At 35.5% G+C, this 24,970-nt stretch overlaps 1 protein-coding gene across 1 annotated transcript in view; it reads left to right on the forward strand.

Moving 5' to 3' along the window:
- VPS13B (vacuolar protein sorting 13 homolog B) overlaps positions 1 to 24,970 on the forward strand; it is an 828,197-nt gene that overhangs the window by 519,049 nt on the left and 284,178 nt on the right. Inside the window, 2 exon segments of the mRNA XM_043601463.1 lie at positions 8,554 to 8,757; positions 23,048 to 23,174. Coding sequence (XP_043457398.1) covers positions 8,554 to 8,757; positions 23,048 to 23,174 — 331 coding nt within the window.

Genomic DNA, 24,970 nt, shown 5'->3' on the forward strand with positions numbered 1-24,970 from the left:
GTTCCTTATGATTATATTATTGACCCAACTATTGCAGACTTTAGTTTATCCTCCTACACCACCTGCTGAACGGTTCAAATGGTATGGAAGATGAGTTTCGGAAGGGCAAAGCAATTACAATTATAACTCCTACATTTTAGCCAATAAAGCAGCTTTTTGTGTTAAGGGCAAGGAAGTTATGGGTATCTTGACTCACCCCCTTTCCTGATTTGAATTGCTAAGTGGTCTTAAATACTGTAATAAGGAGAGAGAGCAAAGTTGGTAGAGCTAGAGGTATGTGAATTTGAGACAAAAAAAATTGATTCTATTTATGATATCAAGCATTTCCAGGAAAAATTTAATTAGGAAGTGAGTCAATATAAGCTTTTCTTATTAAGGTATTTTCATTGTATTCTCTACAAGCTTTATTGAGGTAAATTGAGAAATAAAAATTGTATATGTCTAAAGTATACAAAGTGATTGTTTGATATATGTATATAATTTGAAATTATTACCACCACCAAGCTAATTAACACATCCATCATGTTACAGTTACCTTTTTTTAATGAAAATTCTTAAGATCTGCTCTCTTAGTATATACCATTAATTATCATCGCTATTTTGTACATTAGATCCCCAGAACCACTATTCATCTTATAACTGTAAGTTTGTATGTGTATTGTTTTTTCCCAGGTTTATTGAGAAATAATTGACATATATCACTGTAGTTTAAGATTACAGCACAATGGGGCACATAAGTGGCTCAGTCAGCTAAGTGTCTAACTCTTGATTTTGGCTCAGGTCGTTATCTCATGGTTTATGAGTTCGAAACCTGTGTCGGGCTCTGTGCCAACAGCATGGAGCCCACTTGGGATTCTTTCTCTGCCCCTCCCCTGCTCATGCTCGCTCTCTCTCAAAAATAAATAAACATTTAAAAAATCATTATAAAAAAAGATGTACAACATGATGGTTTGATTTACATATATTGTTGAAATGATTATCACAGTAGATTCAGCTATTATCCATCTGTTCATATACATGCAATAAAAAGAAAAGAAAGAAGAAACAGAAGGAAAAAATTTTTTCCTTGTGATGAGAACTCTTAGGATTTATCCTTAAAACTTTCCTGTAGATCATGTAGCAAGCAGTGTTAGCTATAGTCATGATATTGTACGTTACAGCCTTAGCACTGATAAATTTTATAACTGGAAGTTTGTGCTTTTTGACCACGTTCTTTAATTCTTCCCCTACCTCTGATAACCATAAGTCTGATCTCTTTTTCTGATCTCTCCCTTTTTTTTTTGATTGCACATATCAATGAGATCACAAAGTATTTGTTTTTCTCTGACTTATTCCACTTAGTATAATGCCTCCAAGGTCCATCCTTGTTGCCACAAATGATTTCTTTGTGTGTGTGTGTTTTTTTTAATGGCTGAATAATTCCTTGTGTGTATGTGTATATTACATCTTTATCCATTAATTCGTTGATGAACATTTAGGTTCACTGCATTTTGTAAGGTAGACATTAATATTAGGCATTTTGGTTCTTGCTAAAGTTTAAAGCTCTTTTCCTATCGTGAGTTCCCTAGTAAAGTATCATTTTATTAGAATTCTTTGCTCTAATGAGTTTGCTGTTTCTTATGCTATGAAAATGTAGTGCACTAAATCAAAGCTGTCTTGATTAAAATGTATTTTCATTTTTGGCTTTGCAGTCAAATTGTCTTTCACTTCTTTTTTTTTCCCCTAAATTGTTTTTTACTGATAACAACCTGTTTTTAAGTTATAAAGTCATATACTTAGGGAAAATTGCATTTTAAAAATTGCAAAATGATTTCTAGCATTTGGAGAAATGAAAATAAATTATCTTCAAATTGTGTCTGTATTTATACCTTCAAGAAAAGATATAGTTAAATACATCTTTTGCAAGACATCTTGTTCTCTTATTACTTATTTAAAGTTAATATGGTATTTGAACACATTTTGAATGTTTTTTATATTTAATATTGAAAAAATACTTTGAATATTTTATAATGACTGAAATGGGTTTAAGTGTACATTAAACAAAATGGGCATCTTACACTTTAAAAAATAAAGATGAGTATTTCAAGTTGAGGAAAAAAATAAGTACTTTGTGAAAAATGAAGTGAATCAATGCACCATTGTATGTTTTCTGACTTGAATTGAAAATAAGTCATAAGGATCACATAATTGGAAAGAAAAATTAGATTTTATTACCTAAGTCTGAAGAAAAAAATACCCTGTATTCATTTTTAACAGAGAAAAATCAAACCAAACTTGTAAAGCTAATTCTTTAAATATATTTGATTTTTATGTTAACCTAAACTAATAAGCCAAATGGCCTACCTGTATTATTTGTAATAGTAATTTAAATTTTATATTGGGAAAATGCACAAGAATACATTGTTTTTTTAGATTTGATATCTCAGGAGGCTAAAAAATTATTGAGGAAAATATGTTTTTTTAAAGATGCAACTGTATTTTTAATTGGCCTAAACTTTCCATTACCAATTGTTTGTTATCTTAGAAAATGTGGGGGGCAGGGGGCGGTTATTACAAACTAACCAGCATGCTATTAAAATGTTTTTAGATTGATGAAACAGATCAAATTAGAAAATTTGGGTAGAATTCACTCAGTTTGAGTAATTGAATTGAGGGTCATTCGTGCTGTTTGCTCAGGCTTCTGCTTTTTCAGAACCCGCTTGTGTGCTTTATCTGGGTGAGCCTCTCTTCCTCTCACTTAGTAATCATTTCACTTTCATTTAACATTTTATGCAGAGACTGAAGAGATCATCAAAGTAGGATGATTTTTTTTCTAACACTGAGGTTTTTATGATGTGGCAAGTTCTACGCTAGACTCCTTCTCTTAATTCTTACGATTAAAACAGAAACTAAGCTCTTTCTCTACTCTTGACTACTGTACTATTACATAAATTCTGTAACTTTTATGGCAGAGGAGAAAATGCCAATTTGCTAGATAAGCCTGACCTGTGGGCTGCAAATCTTCATCCCCAAAGCTGGGCCTAGTGCATTCTCGGACATTTTGTGATGGAAGGACCTGTCTTTGGCTTGAAGCCTCACTAGCCTGAGGCTTTACTTCCTTCCTTCTCCATGCGAACTATTCAGAGCATCTTCAAAGTGTCTGGATATGTTACCCTCTCACACATCTGGGCCTTTGAACCTATTGTTCCTTTGCCTGAAATAATTTTTTTCATTATATGAAATGAGATTGGGATTTTTTTTTTTTGAACTCCGTTAAATTCTGGACCCTTAGGTCTGGGTCAGGTGTCCCACTTACGTGCTTCCAATTGCATTCTATACCTAACCTTTTATAGAATTAACTGTTTTGCTATTGCCTATAAATCCCCAACTAGACTATAAGCTGAATTAGGGCAGGAACCACACAGGAACCCAGTATCCCTAGGGCCTGACATTGGGCCTAGCATGCAGTGCTCTACTAAATATCCTTTGAATGAATGAATGAATGAATGAATGAATGAATGAATGAATGAATGCAAGTTTGCTCATTGGCCAGAGAGCTAGTTAGGAGAAGAGTTTTGACAGTCTTGAGTAAGACAAGAAATAGGGAAGAACTTGAATGCTTTTCACTAGTTACTACATTATCAACAGTTTTAACTGTCAAGATAAAGTTTTAAAGTAGTCATTTCCACATAGAAAAAGAGCTATAAAAGGAGAAGTAGCATTATATTTGGTGGAAGAGATGAGAGGACAACCTTTATATAAATCGCACGGTGAAAAGGATAAGAAATCTCTTTAGGGACAGTGATAAGTTAGAGGAGAGACTTTTTTCCACAATAAATTGTAAAATCTTTGTTCCTATAAATCTTTCTAATATCCTCTTATTATCTGTTTTATCTCTACAGCATCATAGTTGTGTTTTTTTAATTGCAAAATTAATTTATTAGGCTTTCTATCTTTATCTTTTTTTTGTCTCGAATACTAGAGATTTGTCTCTTTTAGGCTTTGTTGATCCTTCTGTGTCTTTTTTATTTCATTAATTTCTGTTCTTATTTTCTTCTAGTTTTTTTAGTTTATTCTGCCTTGTTATGTTTAGCTTATTAATCTTGGACTTTACCAACATCCCCCATCATAGTAGTACACAGTTATAATTGAAGAACCTACACTGACATATCATCATCACCGGAAATCCATAGTTTACATTAGGATTCACTCCTCATGTTATATGTTCTATATATTTGGACTGATGTATAATATGGTATGTCACGTGTCCATAATTACAGTATCATACACAGTACTTTCACTGCTCTGAATTGAGTACCTTTTCATTTACCTGTTGGCCACTTGTATGTCTTTGAAAGAATGTTTCAGATCCTTTGCCATTTTTAAATTGGTTACTGGTGGCTTTTTGTTACTTAGTTGTAGGAGTTCCTTATCTATTTAGGATATAATTCCTTACCAGATACATGGTTTCCAAAATTTTCTCCTATTTCAGAGGTTGCCTTTTCATTTTGTTGATACTTTACTGAGCATAAGCTTTTTGTTTGATAGACTCCCACTTATTTATTTTTGTTTTTGTTGCCTTTGCTTTTAGAGTTAAATCCAAGAAATCATTGCCAAGACTTTTGCCAAGGAACTTACCCCCTATGTTTTCTTCTGGGAGTTTTGTAATGTCAAGTCTTTCATAACTTCCTGCATAACTATAGCACAATATCAAAACCGGGAAATTGACATCAGTACAATCCACAGCTGTATTCAGATTCAACAGTTTCTGGATGTACTCCTATGTGATTATGTGCATATAGTTCTATGCAATTTTATCACATATGTAGATTATTTTAACTGCCATTGCAGTCAAGATACAGAACTTACCACCGAGAGGCTCCCTAGGAGGGCCATTTTTAATTCACACTTTCACTGCTTATGTAGCCCTTTGTGACCCCAGCTTTATATGTAGGGTCTCCACTTAAGCTGATTCATCACCTTGGGTGGGCCTTGAGTTTTAAATCTCCTCCTGTGTAGTTACCAGAGCAGAACATCAGTGTCTGTGCAGGATTCAGCAGAAACCCTAAGAGCAAAAGCTGGCTTTGGCAGGTGCTTCTTTATTAATGTCCCTGGTTTTGCTCGGGCGCGCATCTAGGGTGGGGGAAGTTTGAAGTTTCTGTTCCGTTGTGTCAACTCTGAGAGGTGTTTAAAAAAATTTTTTTTCAAACATTCTGGTTGTTTCAGTCTGAAGATTCGTCCATGGTTTCTGATGTGCCTTATTTTGAAAACAGGTGAACCTGGAAATACTAAAGAACATTTATCTTGAGAGTTTTCATTATGGTTTTACATAATCAGGAAAATGGGCTTTGTTTTATTCTTGGTGGTGATGCATTTATGATTAGTTGTAATTTGATATGTTATTCATTCAGAACCATTTAAGAATCCATTCAGAAATGGGTGTAAAATTTATAATGGACCTTTTTATGAGTAGTTTAATTTCTTGTCATGTATTTTATTTCTCTGTATTAATTTTAATATTGAAATAACTAAGGCACAGAGAAGTTAAATATTTTCTCCAAGCTCATGATCATTGGAAAATCTGAGAGTAAAGTTCATATGAATCTTTCAGTTATCCAGTTTTCTACAACTCGGATATAAATGGTTTTACCATTGGCTTTTAAGTTAAGTGAACTTTCAAATCACGTTAAAAATACAGATACTTATTTCAAAAACAAAGAAAAAGAGAAAACATGAAATCTCCAACCCTGATTCTTAGAAAGCTTGAAATTTTAAAATAAGCATGCTTAGAAGTATCTGGCTGTTGCTAATTATACAGACCATTTGCATAGGGAAAAGAACCTGTGGGAAGTCACATTTTCCACAGATAGATAGGAGGAATATATCTCAATTTAAGACCAAGAAAAAATGCGGGGAATTTCAAGCCTACGTGAAAAACTCTGATGAATCCAGGGTTTTGTGGTTGTAATCTTATGATTATAGCGTCCATGTGCCAAGGGAAATAGATTGATGTTAATGCTGGGCTGGGTTACTTTGTCTTTTAATAGAGCGCTGATTATATTTCATAGCATACTTTTTCTTTAGGGATTCTTCAAGTATTTTAGGTCACCTTAAAAATATGTTTACGTAATTTATTTAAAGTGTGGAAAGCATTGGCTAGTTTAAAATAAGGAAATGTAACTTTTCTATGGGGAATAATAATCTAAGGAATAGGCTAGACCACCATGCCCAAGATATTTGCTGTATGTTTGAATTTATGTGCATCCCAACCAGAAGTTTACTGTTTAAAGACTGTGTTCTTAACTACTGTGGACAGATAGGTTCTCCATTTGAGATGTATCAAGATTTGTGTCAGTTCAAATCAGTGAATTGAAACAGCATTTACTGATGGCTTGATAGGAGAGTTGTTCCTAACTTCAAGAAATTTATGGTATGTTGGGAAAAACTGACAAGTCATTGTGATGTTACTGTACTTATAGAGAGACCCCAACAGTACAGGTTAGGGAGAGAGGGAGTTTGGAGAAAAGCTGGTCAGGAAGGTGTTAATAGAAAGTGAAGTCTGAGATGGGCCTTTAAGCAGAATTATACCAATATTAAAATGAAAGAAGAGTATTCTGTCAAAACAGTGATATTCTTTTTTTTTTTTAATTTTTTTTTCAACGTTTATTTATTTTTGGGACAGAGAGAGACAGAGCATGAACGGGGGAGGGGCAGAGAGAGAGGGAGACACAGAATTGGAAACTGGCTCCAGGCTCTGAGCCATCAGCCCAGAGCCTGACGCGGGGCTCGAACTCACAGACCGCGAGATCGTGACCTGGCTGAAGTCGGACACTTAACCGACTGCGCCACTCAGGCGCCCCTAAAACAGTGATATTCTAAATGTTACTCCATCCCACCCGCACCCTCATTCGTTCTTTTTTTTTTCTTTGCCTTCATTAGGGCAAATTGAAAAGGTTCATGTCCATTTTATGGGCTTTATTTCCAATGCAATTATTTGGTTCAAGTAAAATTTTAGGCTGTTTTCCTTTGCATGCCCAGTCCTCCTAGATTGCAATTGTTCAAAGTTAGAAAAGAGAAGAAAGGGAAAAACAAAAACAAACAAACAAAAAACAGCTTCAGCTCTTACCTTAGGGATCCTGAGAATTCATCCGTCTCTTTCTCTGGCTCCTGCTATGGTTTCTTGACCAATGCCTGTTTGTTTCCCTATTCCCTCTTATAACCCCCTCTGATATCTCCCTCTTATAACCCCCTCTGACATCTCCTTACCTGAACTGCCTGCTCATTTAGTTCCAGTTCTCTCCCAGCTCCTCTCTTCACTTGAATTCATTAGTATCAGCCCTCACCTTGCCTGGCGCATCCGATGCTATATCCATTCCCTTGCATCTGGCCCACACACCTGCCATCTTGAGTCTCAGTAGTCCTCTACCTTCCATCTGTATTTGACCAGCCTCTGGGCATGGTCTGCTCCACACTGCTTACTTTTAGTCTTAATCAGATTCTTACCCTATTTCTGTAGTTTTTACACCACAACCCATGCTTCCCCTTCTCACCACCCCCTGCCAATTAATTTCATTAATGTTCAATTGCTGTAATTAATTTAGTTGTATTTTTTCTAATAACTGAGATTATAGATTTTTTCAATATTTGTACTAGTAAAAATATTTTTATTCTCTATATTATTTCACTTTTTGTGCTGATTGAAACTTTCATAAGGGCCATATATTATTTTCCTTTTGATAACTCCATTTAAAGCATTTATGAACCAAAACAAAACCAAAAATTTCCCAAGCTCACACAAACAGGTTTACCTGACCTCTGAACCTGAACCCAGTTCTTTCCTGCCCACCATATTGTCTTGTTATTTTCATTCTAAAACCTTCATGAAAAAGTTAACAATTTACTTCCTCTAATTTAGCTTTATGTTACTGATAATTTTATTCATTTGCACAGTATTGGGGCTAGTAAGATCAAAGTTTCAACTCTTTATGGGTCAGTTATCCTCACTGTGCCTCTATGTCAGTAAACAATATAGTCTTCTCAACAGTTTAATCTACTATACAAGGGCAAAGGGTAAGGGAGTACAAAAGATCAACAAGGCTCTACCACCTTTCCTAACAAGACATCAAAGGCCTGAGGAAGGGAGGTTATTAGCATTGGAGAGAAGACTGGGTTTAAGTCAGAAAACCTGGATTTTTAAGTTGTGGTTTTGCTACATACTACCTCAGTACCTTTGGCTAAGTCTTTCTACCTCAATTGTTTCCTCTTCAGTAAAAAAGGAGATAATAGAGCCTCCACAACATCTCAAGGATTGAAATCATGTTTGTGAAAGTATTTAGGAAAACAACACAGTGCTGGGAACAATATTAAAAAATCATTGTAGGGTAGAGTACTGGACATGATAACTTTGGGGTATACATTCAAGGCCTTCTATGTGGCAGCTTACCTGCCTCAGAGATTTGAATAACCCAGTGAATCCATCAGTAATCCAAAAGAAAAAAATGATAATGTTACTATGTTAGTGAACAAAATAAACAGAATATTTTATCTATTCAATTTTTTTCATTGCCTTTTCAGGAGAGCTTTGAACTTGGGAATTCTTCGAGATCCTGGATCAGAAATTGAAGATAGACAATACCAAATAGATCTGCAGTCCATCAATATTGGTACTGCACAGTGGGATCAACTAAAACCGGAGAAGGAAAGTGGCACACGAGGGGTGCTAACAGAGAGTGAAAGAAATTCTCAAAATCCGGCCCTTGAGTGGAATATGGCCAGCAGGTAGGAAATTATTGAGCAACTTTCTACACTTTCTAATATTTCATTACCAGAACAGTTAGTGATAAAATCTTTAGCATGCCCAACCTAAGTGCTTTGGTACTACTTCTGCATTTCATGACAAACATAAAATATATTTTGTAATTGTAGCTAATGATTTTTCTTGGAAATCTGTTACACTGTAATTATTACAAATTTAAGACTGTGTCAGCATTTTGGTTTTTTTTAAAGCTTGCTATTGATGAAAGACTGTACTTCAGGGCTAAGGATACATTCACATTTTTCCTTGAAATCCGTTGTATTCAAGGTCAGATTATTTAAGTCTCTCCTTTCTGTTTATGATGATAAGAGGAGGAAAGTAACGAAAGCTCTGGATTGCCTTTATCTTTTTAGTCCACTTTAACTAAAAGCACCCATGTTCACAGAGAACATTTTTAAAGGAATTAGTCCTGAATGTGAGTTACGAGATTTGTAGAGAGCCGTTGCCATCTCACCAAGAGTACTCGTGGTTTCTCATCAGAAGGTTAGGTAGAATTGTTTGCTAGAACAAAGATACTAGGCATTAAAAATATTTTTTTTTATATTGTAAACCTGAAAGTCTTTATGATTTTAAAAAGCGTTCACTATTTTTTTCACTTTTCATATTGTTTGGTGTGTGTGTGTGTGTCTGTGTGTGTGTGTGTGTGTTTGCTTATAAGATTCACTAACATTAGTTGCTTATAACACACCATGGTGGTTTGTTGATTGAATTTCTTTAGAACACTGTGTGTAAACTTTCTTGTATGCCTTTTGCAATGCTGATTGCTTTGGGGTTCTGCCCTTATACTACCAAAACTATATTTATCTACGTCTTGGCATTAATAGTAGCAACAACTTTAATAATTGCTTATAAAATGCTTATCACTTACCTAACTTATTTAAATTAATTTTAACAGTAATGCTATAAGGTATGAGTTGTTTTCTCTAATTCTACATGAGGAGTCTGAGGCCTACCAAGGTAAATAATGTGCCTAAAACCAAATACCAGGTGGTAGTCTGCTCCTTCTTCAGGCACCCACATTCTTTTCTAATTTCATTGTGGCCCTTTTCATAATGAGCTTCTTTCAGCTTCCTGAAAGTAAGGTTTGTCGCTTGCTAATAGACCTTGGTATGTGAACTCCGCCTGGAGCTCTCTTAACCCACCCTGTTCGCTTGCCTCACTCCCATCATTCATCAGGCCTCAGAGTATAAACATCACATTTTCCAGGAAGTCTCCCCCTGAGCTTCCATGAGAACACAGAAAGTTCCCCTTCTGTGTGCTCTTAACATATCACTTAGCATATGCCCCCTAAATTTGGGGTGTAAATTTGGGTGAAAAATCTCCCACTGCCGACCAAGGTACATTTCAGGAGAGGGATGCAGCCAACACTCCCAGCAGTTGGTCCTGCATGGTGGATCTGGTGCACACCTCACATGCACTGCACCAGTCCTGATCTGTTAACATCACATATCAGCCCGGGCCCCATCTTTCCTCCGCTTCACTCATTTTTCAGATCCAGGAAATTCCACCTTACATAATTTATAGGTCATCTTAAGAACTGCAAATTCTAGGGGCGCTTGGGTGGCTCACTCAGTTGGACATCTGACTTCGGCTCAGGTCGTGATCTCACAGTTCACGCATTCGAGCCCCATGTCAGGCTCTATGCTGACAACTCAAAGCCTGAAGCCTGCTTCGAATTCTGTGTCTCCCGCTGTCTCTGCCTCTCCCCTGCTCATGCTCTGTCTCTCTCTCAGAAATAACCATTAAAAAAAAAATAATTAAAGAAGAACTGCAAATTCTATCAACAAAGAAGGTGGGGTTATTTTCCTAGGAAACTTTATGACCGTCTCTCCTTAACTCAGCTGTATCTCTCCTATTCATTCTTTAATTCATTTTAGTAAAGAGTTTGCGTACCTGTGTGTGTTTTAATAATAGAATTGAAATTGAGGCGCCTGGGTGGCTCAGTCAGTTAAGCATCCGACTTCAGCTGACATCGTGATCTCGCGGCTCACAAGTTTGAGCCCCATGTCGGGCTCTGTGCTGACAGCTCAGAGCCTGGATCCTGCTTCGGATTCTGTGTCTCCCTCGCTTGCTCTGCCTCTCCCCCGCTAGTACTCTGTCACTGTCTGAAAGTAAATGAACATATAAAAAATAAAGAATTGAAATTCACATAATAAGATGAACTATTTAAAATGAACAATTCACTGGCACTTTGTACATTCACAATATTGTGTAACCGTTACCACTGTCTATAACCACTACCTCTGTCTTGTTCTAAAACATTTTCTTCATCCCAAAGTAAAACCCCTTAGTCATTAAGCATTTTCTTCTACATCTCTCTCCCTCCCCCTGGCGCCTGAAAACACCAATCTGCTTTCTGTTTCCATGGTTTTATGTATTCTGGATATTTCATATAAATGGGATCATACAATATGTGACCTTTTGTGTCTGGCTCATTCACTTAACATAATATTTTGGAAGTTTTTCTGCATTGTAGCATGTGTCAGTATTTCATTCTTAGTTATTGTTGGATAATATTCCACTGTATGTAAATACCAGAGTTTGTTTATCCATTCATCTGTTGATGGGCACTTGGCGTGTTTCCACTTTTTAGCTATTATGGATAATACTGCTGTGGACATTTGTGTACAAGTACCTGTTTTCAGATATTAGGGATATATACCTAGGAATAGAATTTCAGGGTTGTATGGTAATTCTATGTTTAACTTTCTTGAGGACCTGCGAAACTATTTTCCACAGCAGCTGAACCATTTCACATTTTCACCAGCAATGTTCAAGGTTCCAGTTTCACCACATTCTCACCACCACTTATTTTCCTTTTTTTTTTTTAAACTATAACCATCCTTTGGGTGTGGTTTTGATTTGCGTTTCCATAATGATCAGTGATATTGAGCAGTTCTTCATGTGCTCTGTGACCATTTTTATGTCTTCTTTGGAAAAAATGCTTATTCAAGCCTTTTGCCCTTTTTTAAATTGAGTTGTTTGGGTTTTTGTTGATAATTTATGGGATTTCTTTTTTTATTCTAGATGCTATACCCCTATCTGATACATAATTTATAAATTATTTTTTCATTTTCTTGATAATGATCTTTGCACAAATTTTTATAATTAATCTGAGTCCATTGCCAAATCCAAGGTCATGAAATTTTATATCCATGCTTTAAAAATTTTTTTAATCTGTCTATAGTTGACACACAATGTTACACTAGTTGCAGATGTACAACATAGTAATTCAGCTTTTCTGTCTGTTATGCTGTGCTCACCACAAGTGTAGCTACCGTCTGTCACCATACAACACTATTCCAGTATCATTGCCTATATTACCTATGCTGGGCCTTTTATTCTGGTGACTTATAACTGAATGTAATGTATCTGTATCTCCCATTCCCTTCGCCCATTTTGTCCATCCCCTTCACCCCCTTTCCTCTGGCTGCCATCAGTCCTCTGTATTTATAGGTCTGATTCCGCTTTTTATTTGTTTGTTTATTCTTTTTTTGTTTTTTTAGGTTCCACAAGTGAGTGAAATCATATGATACTTGTTTTCTCAGTCTGACTTATTTCACTTAGCATAATACCCTCTAGGTCTGTCCATGTTGTTACAAATGGCAATATCTCACTGAGAACAAACTGAGGGTTGATGGGGGCGTGGGAGGGAGGGGAGGGTAGGTGATGGGTATTGAAGAGGGCATCTTTTGGGATGAGCACTGGGTGTTGTATGGAAACCAATTTGACAATAAATTTCATATATTAAAAAAAACAAATGGCAATATCTCATCCTTTTTATGGCTGCATAATAGTCCATTATGTGTATACTTATATGTATATCTTCTTTACCCGTTCATCTATCAGTAAACATTTAGGTTGCTTCCATATCTTACCTATTGTAAGTAATGCTGCATTAAACATATATTTTTTCAAATTCATGTTTTCATTTTCTTTGAGTAAATACCTAGTAGTGGAATTACTGGATCATATGGTATTTCTGGTTTTAATTTTTTGAGGACCTCCATACTGTTTTCCATAGTGGCTGTACCAATTTACATTCCCACCAACAGTGTACAAGGGTTACTTTTTCTCTACATTTTTGCCAATACTTGTTATTCCTTGTGTTTTTGGTTTTAGCCATTGTGACAGGTGTGAGGTGATATCTCATTGTAGTTTTGATATGCATTTCCCTGATGTTGAGCATCTTCTCATCTGTCTGTTGGCCATCTGTATGTCTTCTTTGGAAAACTGCCTTCAGGTCCTCTGTCCATTTTTTCAGTGGATTGTTTGAGGTTGTTTTTTTGTTTGTTTGTTTGGTTTTGGTGGGGAGGGGTGTTGAGTTATATAAGTTCTTTATATATTTTGGATATTAACCCCTTATTGGATATATCATTTGTAAATATATTCTATTCATTAGGTTGCCTTTTTGTTTTGTTGATGGTTTCCTTCACTGTTCAAAAGCTTTTTATTTCGTCCTGCTGCCAATAGTTTAATTTTGTTTTCATTTCCCTTGCCTTAGGAGACATACCTAGAAAAATGTTTCTATAGCCAATATCAGAGAGATCACTGCCTGTGTTCTCTTCTAGGATTTCTTATGGTTTTATGTCTCACATTTAATTCTTACGTCCATTTTGAGTTTCTTTTTGTGTATGGTGTAAGAAAGTGGTCCACTTCATTCTTCTGCATGTTGCTGTTCATTTTTCCCTACACCATTTACTGAAGAGACTATCTTTCCCCATTGTATATTCTTGCCTCCTTTGTTGTATATGGGTTTATTCCTGAGCTTTTTTTCTCTATTCCATTGATCTATGTGTCTGTTTTTGTGCTGGCACCATACTGATTTGGTTACTACAGCTTTGTAATACATATTGAAATCTGTAATTGTGATCCATACAGATTTGTTCCTTTTTCTCAAGATTGCTTTGACTATTGAGGTTCTTTTGTGGTTCCATACAAATTTTATTATTATTTGTTGTAGTTCTGTGAAAAATGCTGTTGGTACTTTGATAGGGATTGCACTGAATCCAAAGATTTCTTTGGATAGTATGCACATTTTAACAGTATTCATTCTTCCAGGGTGCCTGGGTGGCTCAGTCGGTTAGGTGTCCAACTTCGGCTCAGGTCATGATCTTGCGGTCTGTGAGTTTGAGCCCTGCGTCGGGCGCGGTGCTGACAGCTCAGAGCCTGGGGCCTGTTTCGGATTCAGTGTGTGTGTGTGTGTGTGTGTGTGTGTGTGTGTGTGTGTGTGTCTCAGACCCTCCCCCGTTCATGCTCTGTCTCTCTCTGTCTCAAAAATAAATAAACATTAAAAAACAATATTCATTCTTCCAATCCATGACCCTGGACTATCTTTTCATTTGTTTGTATCTTCTTTAATTTCTTTCATTAGTGTTTTATAGTTTTCAGAATACAGATCTTTTACCTCCTTGGTTAAGTTTATTCTTAGGTATTTTATTCTTTTTGGCGATTTATACCTATGCTTTATTCTGTGTTTTATGGGTTTAGCTCTTATAGCTGGATTGTTGATTCATTTTGAGGAGTTTTTGTTTGTTTGTTTTTATATATGGTACAAAATAAAAGTTCAACTTTCTTCTTTTGCATGTGCATATACAGTTGTCCCATCACCATTTGTTGAAGAGACTCTTCACTCCCCATTGAATGGTCTTGCCATGCTGTTGAAAATTAAGACTTAGAACAACCATTATATGCCATAGAATGTCTTTTACACTAGAGAAACAAAATGAAATAATTTCTGATATGTGTCCATCCCTTATAGGTCTCAGTGTCCAATCAAAGAGTTGATAGTTAAATTACCTATTAGAGTGCAGTGAGTGAAGTACACTGGTAGATGTAAATATAGGATGTTTAGGATTACAGAAAAGCCACATCAAAATCAGAATAAATACATTCCATGTACATAGGACATCTTGGGCTAACAGATGTGACAGACATTTAAACAATAAATCTAATACTGACATAGATACAAAATAGAACATTTAAAGACATGAATGATGAACTCTATGGGTAGGTTTTCAGGGATGGTTTCAGAGTACACAGCTTCTGAATTTGTTTCCAGAGTATGGGTGACAGGAGTGGAGAGGGGCCATTTTGAACTAAGAAAACAGTAGATCCACAGGCTAGGAGTATGAAAATGTGGCATATGTTATCACTTCTGAATACCCAGTACTTAATATTATACTTGGCACATAATAGGAATATATTAAAGATTTGAGTGAATTAATGAAAGATTGAAGATTAGATGATTATGTAGAGCTAGCAGATCAGGTGGCTCTGAATGTTTCTGAGAGAGATTGATTCAAATGAAGACGGAACTTTAGACCTGATGTACTTTGTAGTGCTGATTAATCTTGGTAGAAATATAAACAGAACCTTAATGTGATTATATTTTTGTTTTTCAATAGGTATTACAGGTAAAATTCAAAACATATAAAAAAATATTCACTGATGAATAACTTGCTCCCTCCCCTGGCCAATATTAAATAATAACCTTTACGATGGTTTTCATTCATTCCTTCTGAGTACGTTACTCGGCTTCTGTCTTTAGTCAAAATGTGTTTCTATGTGTATGTTGGGAGAAGGGAATTTATACATAAAAATTATCACATTTTAAAATGTGTATATCTTCTAAAACCCCAGTTTTTCAGCTGAGGGAATACATTAGGATTCAGTCAAGGCAGCAGAACCATTATAAGTATTATAGCATAAAGGATTTATTGTAGGAATAAGGTCTTACTCAATTGTGGAAGAAGCTGTAAATTAAGGATCTAAAGACAGTGGATCAGAGACATGTCCCCAGGCATGTCCAGCCACTGGAGGGACCCCTGGAGGCTGGTAGACAAGTCCATGGGAGCATTGCCTCTGTTTCTGGGAGTAAGCCTGCAGTTGTTGTTAGTCTGCAGGGCCAGCGGTCAGGAAAAAGAGCCAGTCACAGAACCGAGAAGAGGGAAGACAAGCTGGAATCTGCCAGCACCTCTGAATTTTACTGTATTTTAAAAAGCATGACTTTCAGAGAATATTGGCCAGTATTTGTTTCATTTACACCTCTAAATCTCATGCAGTTTTCTCTCTAAACTCTGAACCATTCTTGGCAAGTTGTTACAGAACAGAACCACTACAAGAGACAGTTTCAGGAGGTTCCTTGCCTTGTGCAATGTCACTTAAAAGTAGAGCTAAGTATAGAACCCTGGTTTGCTACCTCTTCCTCAACTGCTTTTCTTATACTCAGCGCTCTGACCCCTTACACTTGGGCTAAAGTTCATTGTTAGTTAATCACTTTTTCTTTTTCTCTCAGCAACCATTTTTACTATGTCTGGGCTTATTTTATAACCTGAGGAAATGAAGTGCTGAGAACTCAAATAACGTACTGATGTCTGCCATATGCAGGTTACACATCTAGTCACTGTTGCCATTTTATATGGGAATTAGTGCTTCGAGGTGTGTAAGGGGGGGGGAGTGGGAAATGGTGGCTTTTCTTCTTTACATATTGGCCAAGGATGTCCTTGGCAAGCTGAGAGGGGTAGCATGGAGATAAAAGGACAGATCTGTCTTGGCCAGTCTCATTCTTTGTTTCTTATCATAGTTACTGACAGATGAGTTGGTAATCAGAAAATATTTAAATTGAATATAATCATCATAATAGTAGATCATTAAATTTTAAAACTCTCTGTAATGCCAATTAATTTGTGGTCATGTTAAAGCTCCCAACATCATAATTGTTGCATATATGAATATAAGTAATAATTCCCTGATCCAAAGCCTTAAATATTCAGATTTCCCTCCTTCAACATTTTGTTTAATAAGAGAAGGATCCAAACAAGATTACATCAACATTTACTTAAAAGTATATGAATAGGGCCACCTGGGTGGCTCAGTCGGTTGAGTGTCCAACTCTTGATTTCGACTCAGGTCATGATCTCACGCTTTATAGGATCAAGCCCTACTTCGGGCCCTGTACTGACTGCATAGAGCCAGCTTGGGATTCTCTCTCTTGTTTCTCTCTGTCCCTCTACCACTCATGCACGCTCCACACCACCCCCACCCCCCGCAAAATAAACATTTTCTTAAGAAGTATATGTATAACACATAACTTTCATACATTATCCAGTATTATTCTGTGAAAACTCCATGTGGTACATCAGTGCATAGTATTAAAGCTTTAAAAATGCAGTAAAATAACAAATTCCCCAATCATTTTTCCCTTGGTGGATTGCCATTTATATCCTCAATTTCAGATGTCCTTTTCTTTGAGAAACTTCCAGCAGTCCCCCTGACTTTCCCTCCTCCATGAAGTTTTATTTTGAAGTTTTTCCTTGTAAAAAGAGCTATCAAGTAGAATTAGATGCAAGAGTTCCACATTATAGATACAAACAACTGGAAACTAACCAGAGCTACTGACTGACAATTGAACATCTCAGTAAAAGTGAATTGTTGATATTTCAATATACATATGCTCATAAGACCTTCTTTTAGAGGCTGAAATAAATGTGATCTCAATAAACTTGTGATCTCAATCACAAATATATTAACCATAGTTTTGATTTGTTTGTTTGGATGCAGGTAATTTTTGTGTTTTTTTGGTTTGGTTTTTAGGGAATGAGAACATTGTAACATTTAATTTTGCCAAAATAAAATTTTACTAGCATTTTATTTAAATGTCCCTTAAAAATTATCCTCATTTTGGGTTGTAGTTCTTGAAGCATTATTCAGATATTTTATATGTCTTTACAAGTTAATTAGGTCCCCGACTGAAAGTTTTGACACCTGTCTTTTTTCCTACCTTTTTTCCTACATTTTACTTCTCCTACCTTATGATTATTTTTAATTATTTTTTCGGCTAACCTGAGCTGCTCGCATCCAACTCTGCCATTATATTCCCAGCACCTAGCAGAGGGCCTGGCATAATAGTGGACTCTCAGTCCATGTTCTCAAAATTTCACACAGCCATAGATGCCAAGAGAATGATATGGCAGTATACTAGGATAAAGGCCCTGGGAAATTTATTTACATTAGGGCTCAGGGAAGACCTAATCTAATACCTAATGACAAGAATGAGCTTGGACCGTGGACTGCTCGTGTCAAGTGTTCTGGCAGAGCAGAGACCTGTGATTGGGAATCAGTGTTGCACACTTAAGGATCATGACTAGCTGAGAGGAAAGGAATAATAGGTAAAGTTTGGGGTAGGGAAGAGACTACATTATGAATGGTTTTATACATCAGTGGCAGTTTGGATTTTATCTTTATTGCATTAGAAAGTCACTGGATAGTGTTCCTCTTGGGGAAAAAACCCAAAACACCAAAATAGGGTTTAAACTCTTTATTATATATTTTGTTTTTAAAGTTACTATAGAACTCAAATTATCCTGAAGAACTCTCTATCTAAAAATAAGAGGAATCTCTACAAATAAGTACAGTTAACCAACTGATAACAAATAGTTTTCCAGTTATCATATTTTTAGGATAAATGTCTGTGATTATTTTTTATATTGAAGAATGTCCACTCTAAGGGATTATCTCAGTTGATTAGCAGAACAAGACTTAAGTATCTTCTGGTCAGGCATCTTTTGTCCAAAGCTCAGCTGTAATGCCATACCAAGAAAGTCTTCATGTTGAATAAAAAAACTGTTCACTGAACACATAGACCATTTAGAACTTTTTATTCTTTTTAGTGGAATATTTTGGAAACATCAACACCATTTTTCCTACTTACGGTTTTTCATAATATACAATTTTTGAAATGGGGCTCTTAAATGGCAGTACTATTTCCTACAGAATTAGTCAAGAATGAATGGAAGATGGGCAGAAGAACCTTAGGATAAATTGGCTGAGCTGGGAAAAATGACCATAGCCTTCCTAAACATATATTTTCATGTATGCATGTGGCATATACTTATGCCATCTTGTGTACTGACAATTTCAAAGAATGATGCTTTTCCATATTTATAATCTCTTCCCAGAGATTGACTGAATAGCTTTTGTTAACTTAGATGATTACTTTACTGTTACTTGTTTAGCACTTTATAATTGCCCAATTGTTTTTACCCTCACACAGGGTTTAATATATTTCCACGGGTTTAATCCTGTATGTTAGATAACAGGTGGAAATCACTATTCCATTTCCTTGTTTTTTATGGGCAGTGTAGAAATACATTAAATCACTGTTTTAGTATACTAGAGAAATATTTCTTCTACACCTCTCCTAACCTCATATTCCCTAGCATGCTATAGATAATCTGTTTTCTCTGTCTGCTATCTTTTTTTCATAATAGGTGATCACCTGTTTCACCAAGAGATGTCTGATGGTGGATTTTATTGTATTTATCTGAACCAGGACTCATTGTGCTTCCTGAATCTGTGGTTTCTTATATATCATCAGTTCTGAAGAATTCTCGGCTATTAACTCTTTGCTGTTGTCTCTTTTCCTTACTTTCTATTCTCTCTTTTTGGAATACCAATTAAATATATTGGACCTACCCCTCCATGTCTCTTTTCTTTTAAACTTGCCATTTTAAAATTTAAGTTAGTACATTTCCTGGAATTTTCTCAAATCTGTATTCTAGTTTATTAATTTTTTCTTGAGCTACGTGTAAAATGTTATTTGCCACATCTACTGTATATTTCATTTTAGTGACTGTATTTTTCATTTCTGGAAGTAGTATGTGTTTTTCAAATCTATTTTGACTCTTGATAATACCTTGGTTTTTTACTCCTCAATTTTATTCTATCCAGTATGTATTTAATAATTTTAAGCATTTATTTATTTATTTATTTATTTATTTATTTATTTATTTATTATTTTTTAAACAATACAAATTTATTGAATTGTTCATATGGTGATTTCATTATCAGAAGTTCTTGGTAATGAATTTGATAATGGGGTTGAATTTTCCTCTTGCTAATAAAGAATAATTTGTGGGTGGGGGTATATAAAATAATCTGTTCAGGAGCTTGTCTTTAGTGGTCTTTGTCCCTGAGAATCCTTTTTGTCTATTTGAGGGCATGTTTTCCAGACAGGTTTTACATGCATCTATTTCTGACAGATGTCCCAGGGTTATGAAAAGTCTGATTCCAGTTTTATATAAATAATTCAGAATGGGTATTCCTAAACCAGTACAGTAATATAAATTACAGCTACCAAACACACATGAGGGATTTCCCATTATTTTTCATCTTCTGGGGAGATCTCTGTTTTTTTCAACAAGCTCTCTTGCCAATATAGTCATATTTTCTCATTCCTCTCTATTTCTGATAGAAAATGCTTTGTCAAACCTTTAGGGGCCCCAGATCTAGGTAGACAGCTCATTTAAAAACCTTTCCCTATGAGTGAAGTCACATGATATTTTATATGAGGATTTTAAGATACAAAACAGATGAACATAAGGGAAGGGAAGCAAAAATAATATAAAAACAGGGAGGGAGACAAACATAAGAGACTCTTAAATATGGAGAACAGAGGGTTACTGGAAGGGTTGTGGGAGGAAGGAGGGACTAAGTGGGTAAGGGGCATTAAGGAATCTACTCCTGAAATCATTGTTGCACCATATGCTAACTAACTTGGATGTACATTTAAAAAATAAATTAAAAATTAAAAAAAATCTTTCCCTATTTGGGATGTAAGGATTAGCCTGTTGCCTCTATATGGCCATGGGAAAAAAAAAAAATCTGTTCCCTGCTACATCTGAAACTAATACAATATTGGATGTCAACTATACTTAAATAGTAAATATTTTTTATCTATTTCAAGTTTTTATTTAAATTTTAGTTAACATATGGTGTAATATTAGTTTCAGGATAGAGTTTAGTGATTCATCACTTACATATAACACCCAGAGCTCATCACAAGTGCCCTCCTTACTGTCCATCACCCGTTAGGCTGTGTCCCCACCCACCTCCCAGTCTGTTCTGTACAGTTAAGAGTCTCTTACGGTTTACCTCCCTCTCTTTTTTCTTTCCCTTTTCCGTATATTTAAGAAACAAAACAGATGAGTATGGGGAAAGGAATAGTAAAAAAAGAAAAAAATTAATCTATTCTCTTGATTTAGAGTGGCTAAAACCCTGAAGTCAATAACAATGTCAGTTAATAATTTGAGTTTCACTTGCCTTTTTTGTTATTTTATTTTATTTATTTTATTTTTTTAAGTTTATTTATTTTTGAGAGAGTTGGGGAGAGGCAGAGAGAGAGACACACACGCACACACAGAATCCGAAGCAGGTTCCATGCTCCAAGTTCTAGGCACAGAGCCCAGTGCACGCTCAAACCTACAAACCGTGAGATCATGACCTGAGCCAAAGTTGGACACCCAACCGACTGAGCTACCCAGGCTCCCCCCCCTCTTTTCTCATTGTAAATCCTGTGCACTTATCTAGTAAAATATTGGCAGAATTTAATTCTCTTAATTATTTTTTTAGTAGTTATTTCTTTTGAAGTATTTCAATCTATAAAAATTGTTAAGGCCTAAAAAAATATGTCTTTGAGGTAAGACCTCAAAGATAAGAAATAACACAAAATTAAAGTTAACATTATGTTAACAGAAAAGTTATAGTTTTATAATAAGGGACTGTTGACTTACTGATTTTTTTTTTATATTTTAAGGTCATAGGTCTTTCATATGTTGTGTTACTGATTTAATTCATCACATGATGGGGAAAAATATGATCTGTATAAGTACTCTTTTTTCCCATTGGGTGTTTTAGTTAATATTTGCTCTTATTTGGTTCCCTGCCATCTTTTCCATTTTAAGGTATTTTTAATACATCATATATTTAAACACTCCCTTATGAGAGCACATCAGATGTTACGTGTTTCTCACATTGGCCATTTTATGGAACTTGAGCTATTAAGCTCTAATTATGGTGTCTCTCAGGATCACAACCTTTCCTCTGTATTCACAGATTTTAATATTTCTTCCTGTTACCCTCCATTCAGCAGAACTCCTAATTCTTTAAAATTGACTTTCTTGAAATCCAATACTTATGTGTCACAAAACCGGATGATCCAATTTGCTTTTTTGGCAGACACCATGTAAAACTCTGCCCATTGCAAAATTGAACAAATGATACTAGAACTTTCTATTTTCTAGACTACTCTGGTAGAAAAGGATATAGAAAGACTTGAGGGTTATATGAGATTTGTCATGAGATAATTTATGCTAGTTCTCTGATCTCAGCTTTATCACTTTATAAGTGAATAACAGAGACATATTTATAAGGAATATTAATTTAATGGTTCCAAAGAACTTTTGAGATACAGCTTGCTGGTAAAACGTAGAACTGTGTGTGTGTGTGTGTGTGTGTGTGTGTGTGTGTGCGCGCCCGCGCATGTGCGTGCGCGCACGTATATGCATATATATATATACACATATATATTTCATAAAAAGAAAACTTAGAAAATGGACTGTAGACTTGAAGAACTGTACTAGCATAAGCTTTAGTTTCTCAATATTTTCCAGTTTCATCTTCTACCTTGTATGTAGTACTCCTTTGAAATTATTAGCAATTTAATGTAGGTAGAAGAGTAGAAATTTTGTGCTAAGTAACTGATCACAGGTGAGAATGTGTAAAGAAGAATTAAAATAGAGGTCAAATGCTGCTCCACTATCAGGCCCTGTTGTGTAACTCTGGTTTCCACTAGGTGGCCTTAGCCTAGCCTCTGATCTTCATTTCCTCATAGGTAATATGGGGTTAGTAATAGTTTTTACTTCCCACAGATGGTTATTGTGAAGAAGCATTCAGTATCAAAGTCACAAAAGCTGTTTCATGAACTGTATATACACTAATAATCCATGAACTTAGTTCTTAGAACTTGAAAAAAGGAGGTCATTCAGAGATTAAGAGGATATACTTGTGAACCTCATAAGGTTGGAATGATGGCAGTTGTCAACCAGAAGGTCAGAAATACTAAAAATAGGAAATTAAAAATTATCACCAAATAGTAAGGTTATTATTGATAACAATACATACTAAGTTATTTGCAAGAACAAAAGGAATTAAAAACAAATTTATTTGTTGAAAAGATAGGACTAATGAAATTAATTGCATCCAAATTTCTCAATAATTTTTTCCTTTTATCAATCTGAGGTAAAGAATTGAAGTTATAAAACTGTGACTGTAAAATTTACAACTAAGCACTCTCAAAATAATAATGTAATTTTACCATACATGTTTACAGTGCAAAGACTTGTATAACTTTAATGAAAAATATCCCTGAAAAAAAAAATGAAATGGCTAATCATTTTTTACTTTGTCTTTTAGCATACGGCGGCATCAAGAAAGAAGAGCAATTTTAACGCCCATTTTAACAGATTTTTCTGTCCGAATAACTGGAGCACCTGCTATCATTTTCACCAAAATAATTTCTCCAGAAAATATGCACACTGAGGTTAGAATTTTATTTAGGTCTTATTTCAGTCTATGTAATGGAGTAGCTTCTCTTTGTAAGTTAGGGATTTTCTTAGTTTTAGTGTACAGGATGTCAAATTGCTTATTATTAATAAGTTACTATAACCAGAAATGATTGAGTACTTTCCAGTGCTGTTTAGTTATTGCTTTTCATGTAGTTATTCATAACTACATCAAATCCTCATAATAATTCTGAGGATTTATAACTACATTCAATCCTCATAATAATCCAGTTAACTCCTTCTATCCTCACTTTATAGATGAGGGAACTGAAGCCTAGAGAGGCTGACTCAAATAACTTGTCCATATTTTCACAAGTAGTAAGTAGCAGAGCATGCATGGTATGAACCCAACTGGTCTGACTCCAAACCATACACTCCTGACCCTGACCTCTACAACCTCCTCCTGCTTTCCGGTGAAAGCAACAACGTTGACAGTGTTCTCATGGATTACTTCACATGGAAAATTGTACATGGATTGCCTTAGTCTTCACAACATCCTTGTGAAATAGATATTACTAGTATCCATATTTTTAGTTAATGTTTATTTGTTTTTGAGAGAGAGAGTGTGAGTGGGGTAGGGTCAGAGAGAGAGGGAGACACAGAATCCAAAGCAGGATCCAGGCTCTGAGCTGGACTCAAACTCACGAACCGTGAAATCATTACCTGAGCCGAAGTTGGATGCTTAAGCGACTGAGCCACCCAGGTGCCCCTACTAGTATTCGTATTTTATGGATCCAGAAACTAAGATCAAAAGAGATTAGGTAACTTAACCAATGTTACTAGCCAGTTACTGGTGGATCCAGATTTCAAGTCTGATCACTACGGTATACTGCCTCTATGCTTAGAATAGAAATATAAGAATAATGTGGTCCATCATAATTTAAAAAGTATTCTTCACAGAAATTTATGTCATGCTAAAAACCTAAACTCTTCGATCATTCACAGTTAGAGGCAGTTATGAAAAGTTCAGAAAAATTAAGGAAAGATTAAATATATTAATCTAAGCTAATAAAACCTCACATTCATTTTCTGAGTTTTTAAAAATAATATTTTTATAGATGTTGTTTATTTGATGTTTATAATTGCCCTGTAGGGAAAGCTAGGTTAGGTATAGTATCTTTTCTTATCCACAAAAAAATGTATAAAAATTAAGTAGGTCTACAAATATCTTATTTAGTAACACAGTTGATTCAAAGTACATGAATTTATTTCTTTTCATCATTACTTGAGGAATAAAATTTCTACCTATAATTAGTAAAAGCAGGGAACTTGTGGGAGTAAAAGTTATTTAACCCAAAAAAAGGAATATTCATTCCCGACTTGCTGTTCTTTATGGCTATATTAAAACCTACTCTAGGGGCGCCTGGGTGGCGCAGTCGGTTAAGCGTCCGACTTCAGCCAGGTCACGATCTTGCGGTCCGGGAGTTCGAGCCCCGCGTCGGGCTCTGGGCTGATGGCTCAGAGCCTGGAGCCTGTTTCCGATTCTGTGTCTCCCTCTCTCTCTGCCCCTCCCCCATTCATGCTCTGTCTCTCTCTGTCCCAAAAATAAATAAACGTTGAAAAAAAAAAATTTAAAAAAAAAAAAAAAAAAAAACCTACTCTAAGCTCTGTAGTTTGCATTTGGACCAGTCATAAGTCTCCTTTAAGTCTGTTCCCTTGGATGACACTAATAAGGATAAGGTTCGGTGGACGTTTCCAAGCATTCAAACATTGTCCACATTCACTTCATGACAAGAGGCAGAACTTCTCCTTATTAAGTGAAGCTTCTGGATTG

Source organism: Prionailurus bengalensis, chromosome F2, assembly GCF_016509475.1.
Source record: "Prionailurus bengalensis isolate Pbe53 chromosome F2, Fcat_Pben_1.1_paternal_pri, whole genome shotgun sequence".
Classification (NCBI taxonomy): Eukaryota; Metazoa; Chordata; class Mammalia; order Carnivora; family Felidae; genus Prionailurus; species Prionailurus bengalensis.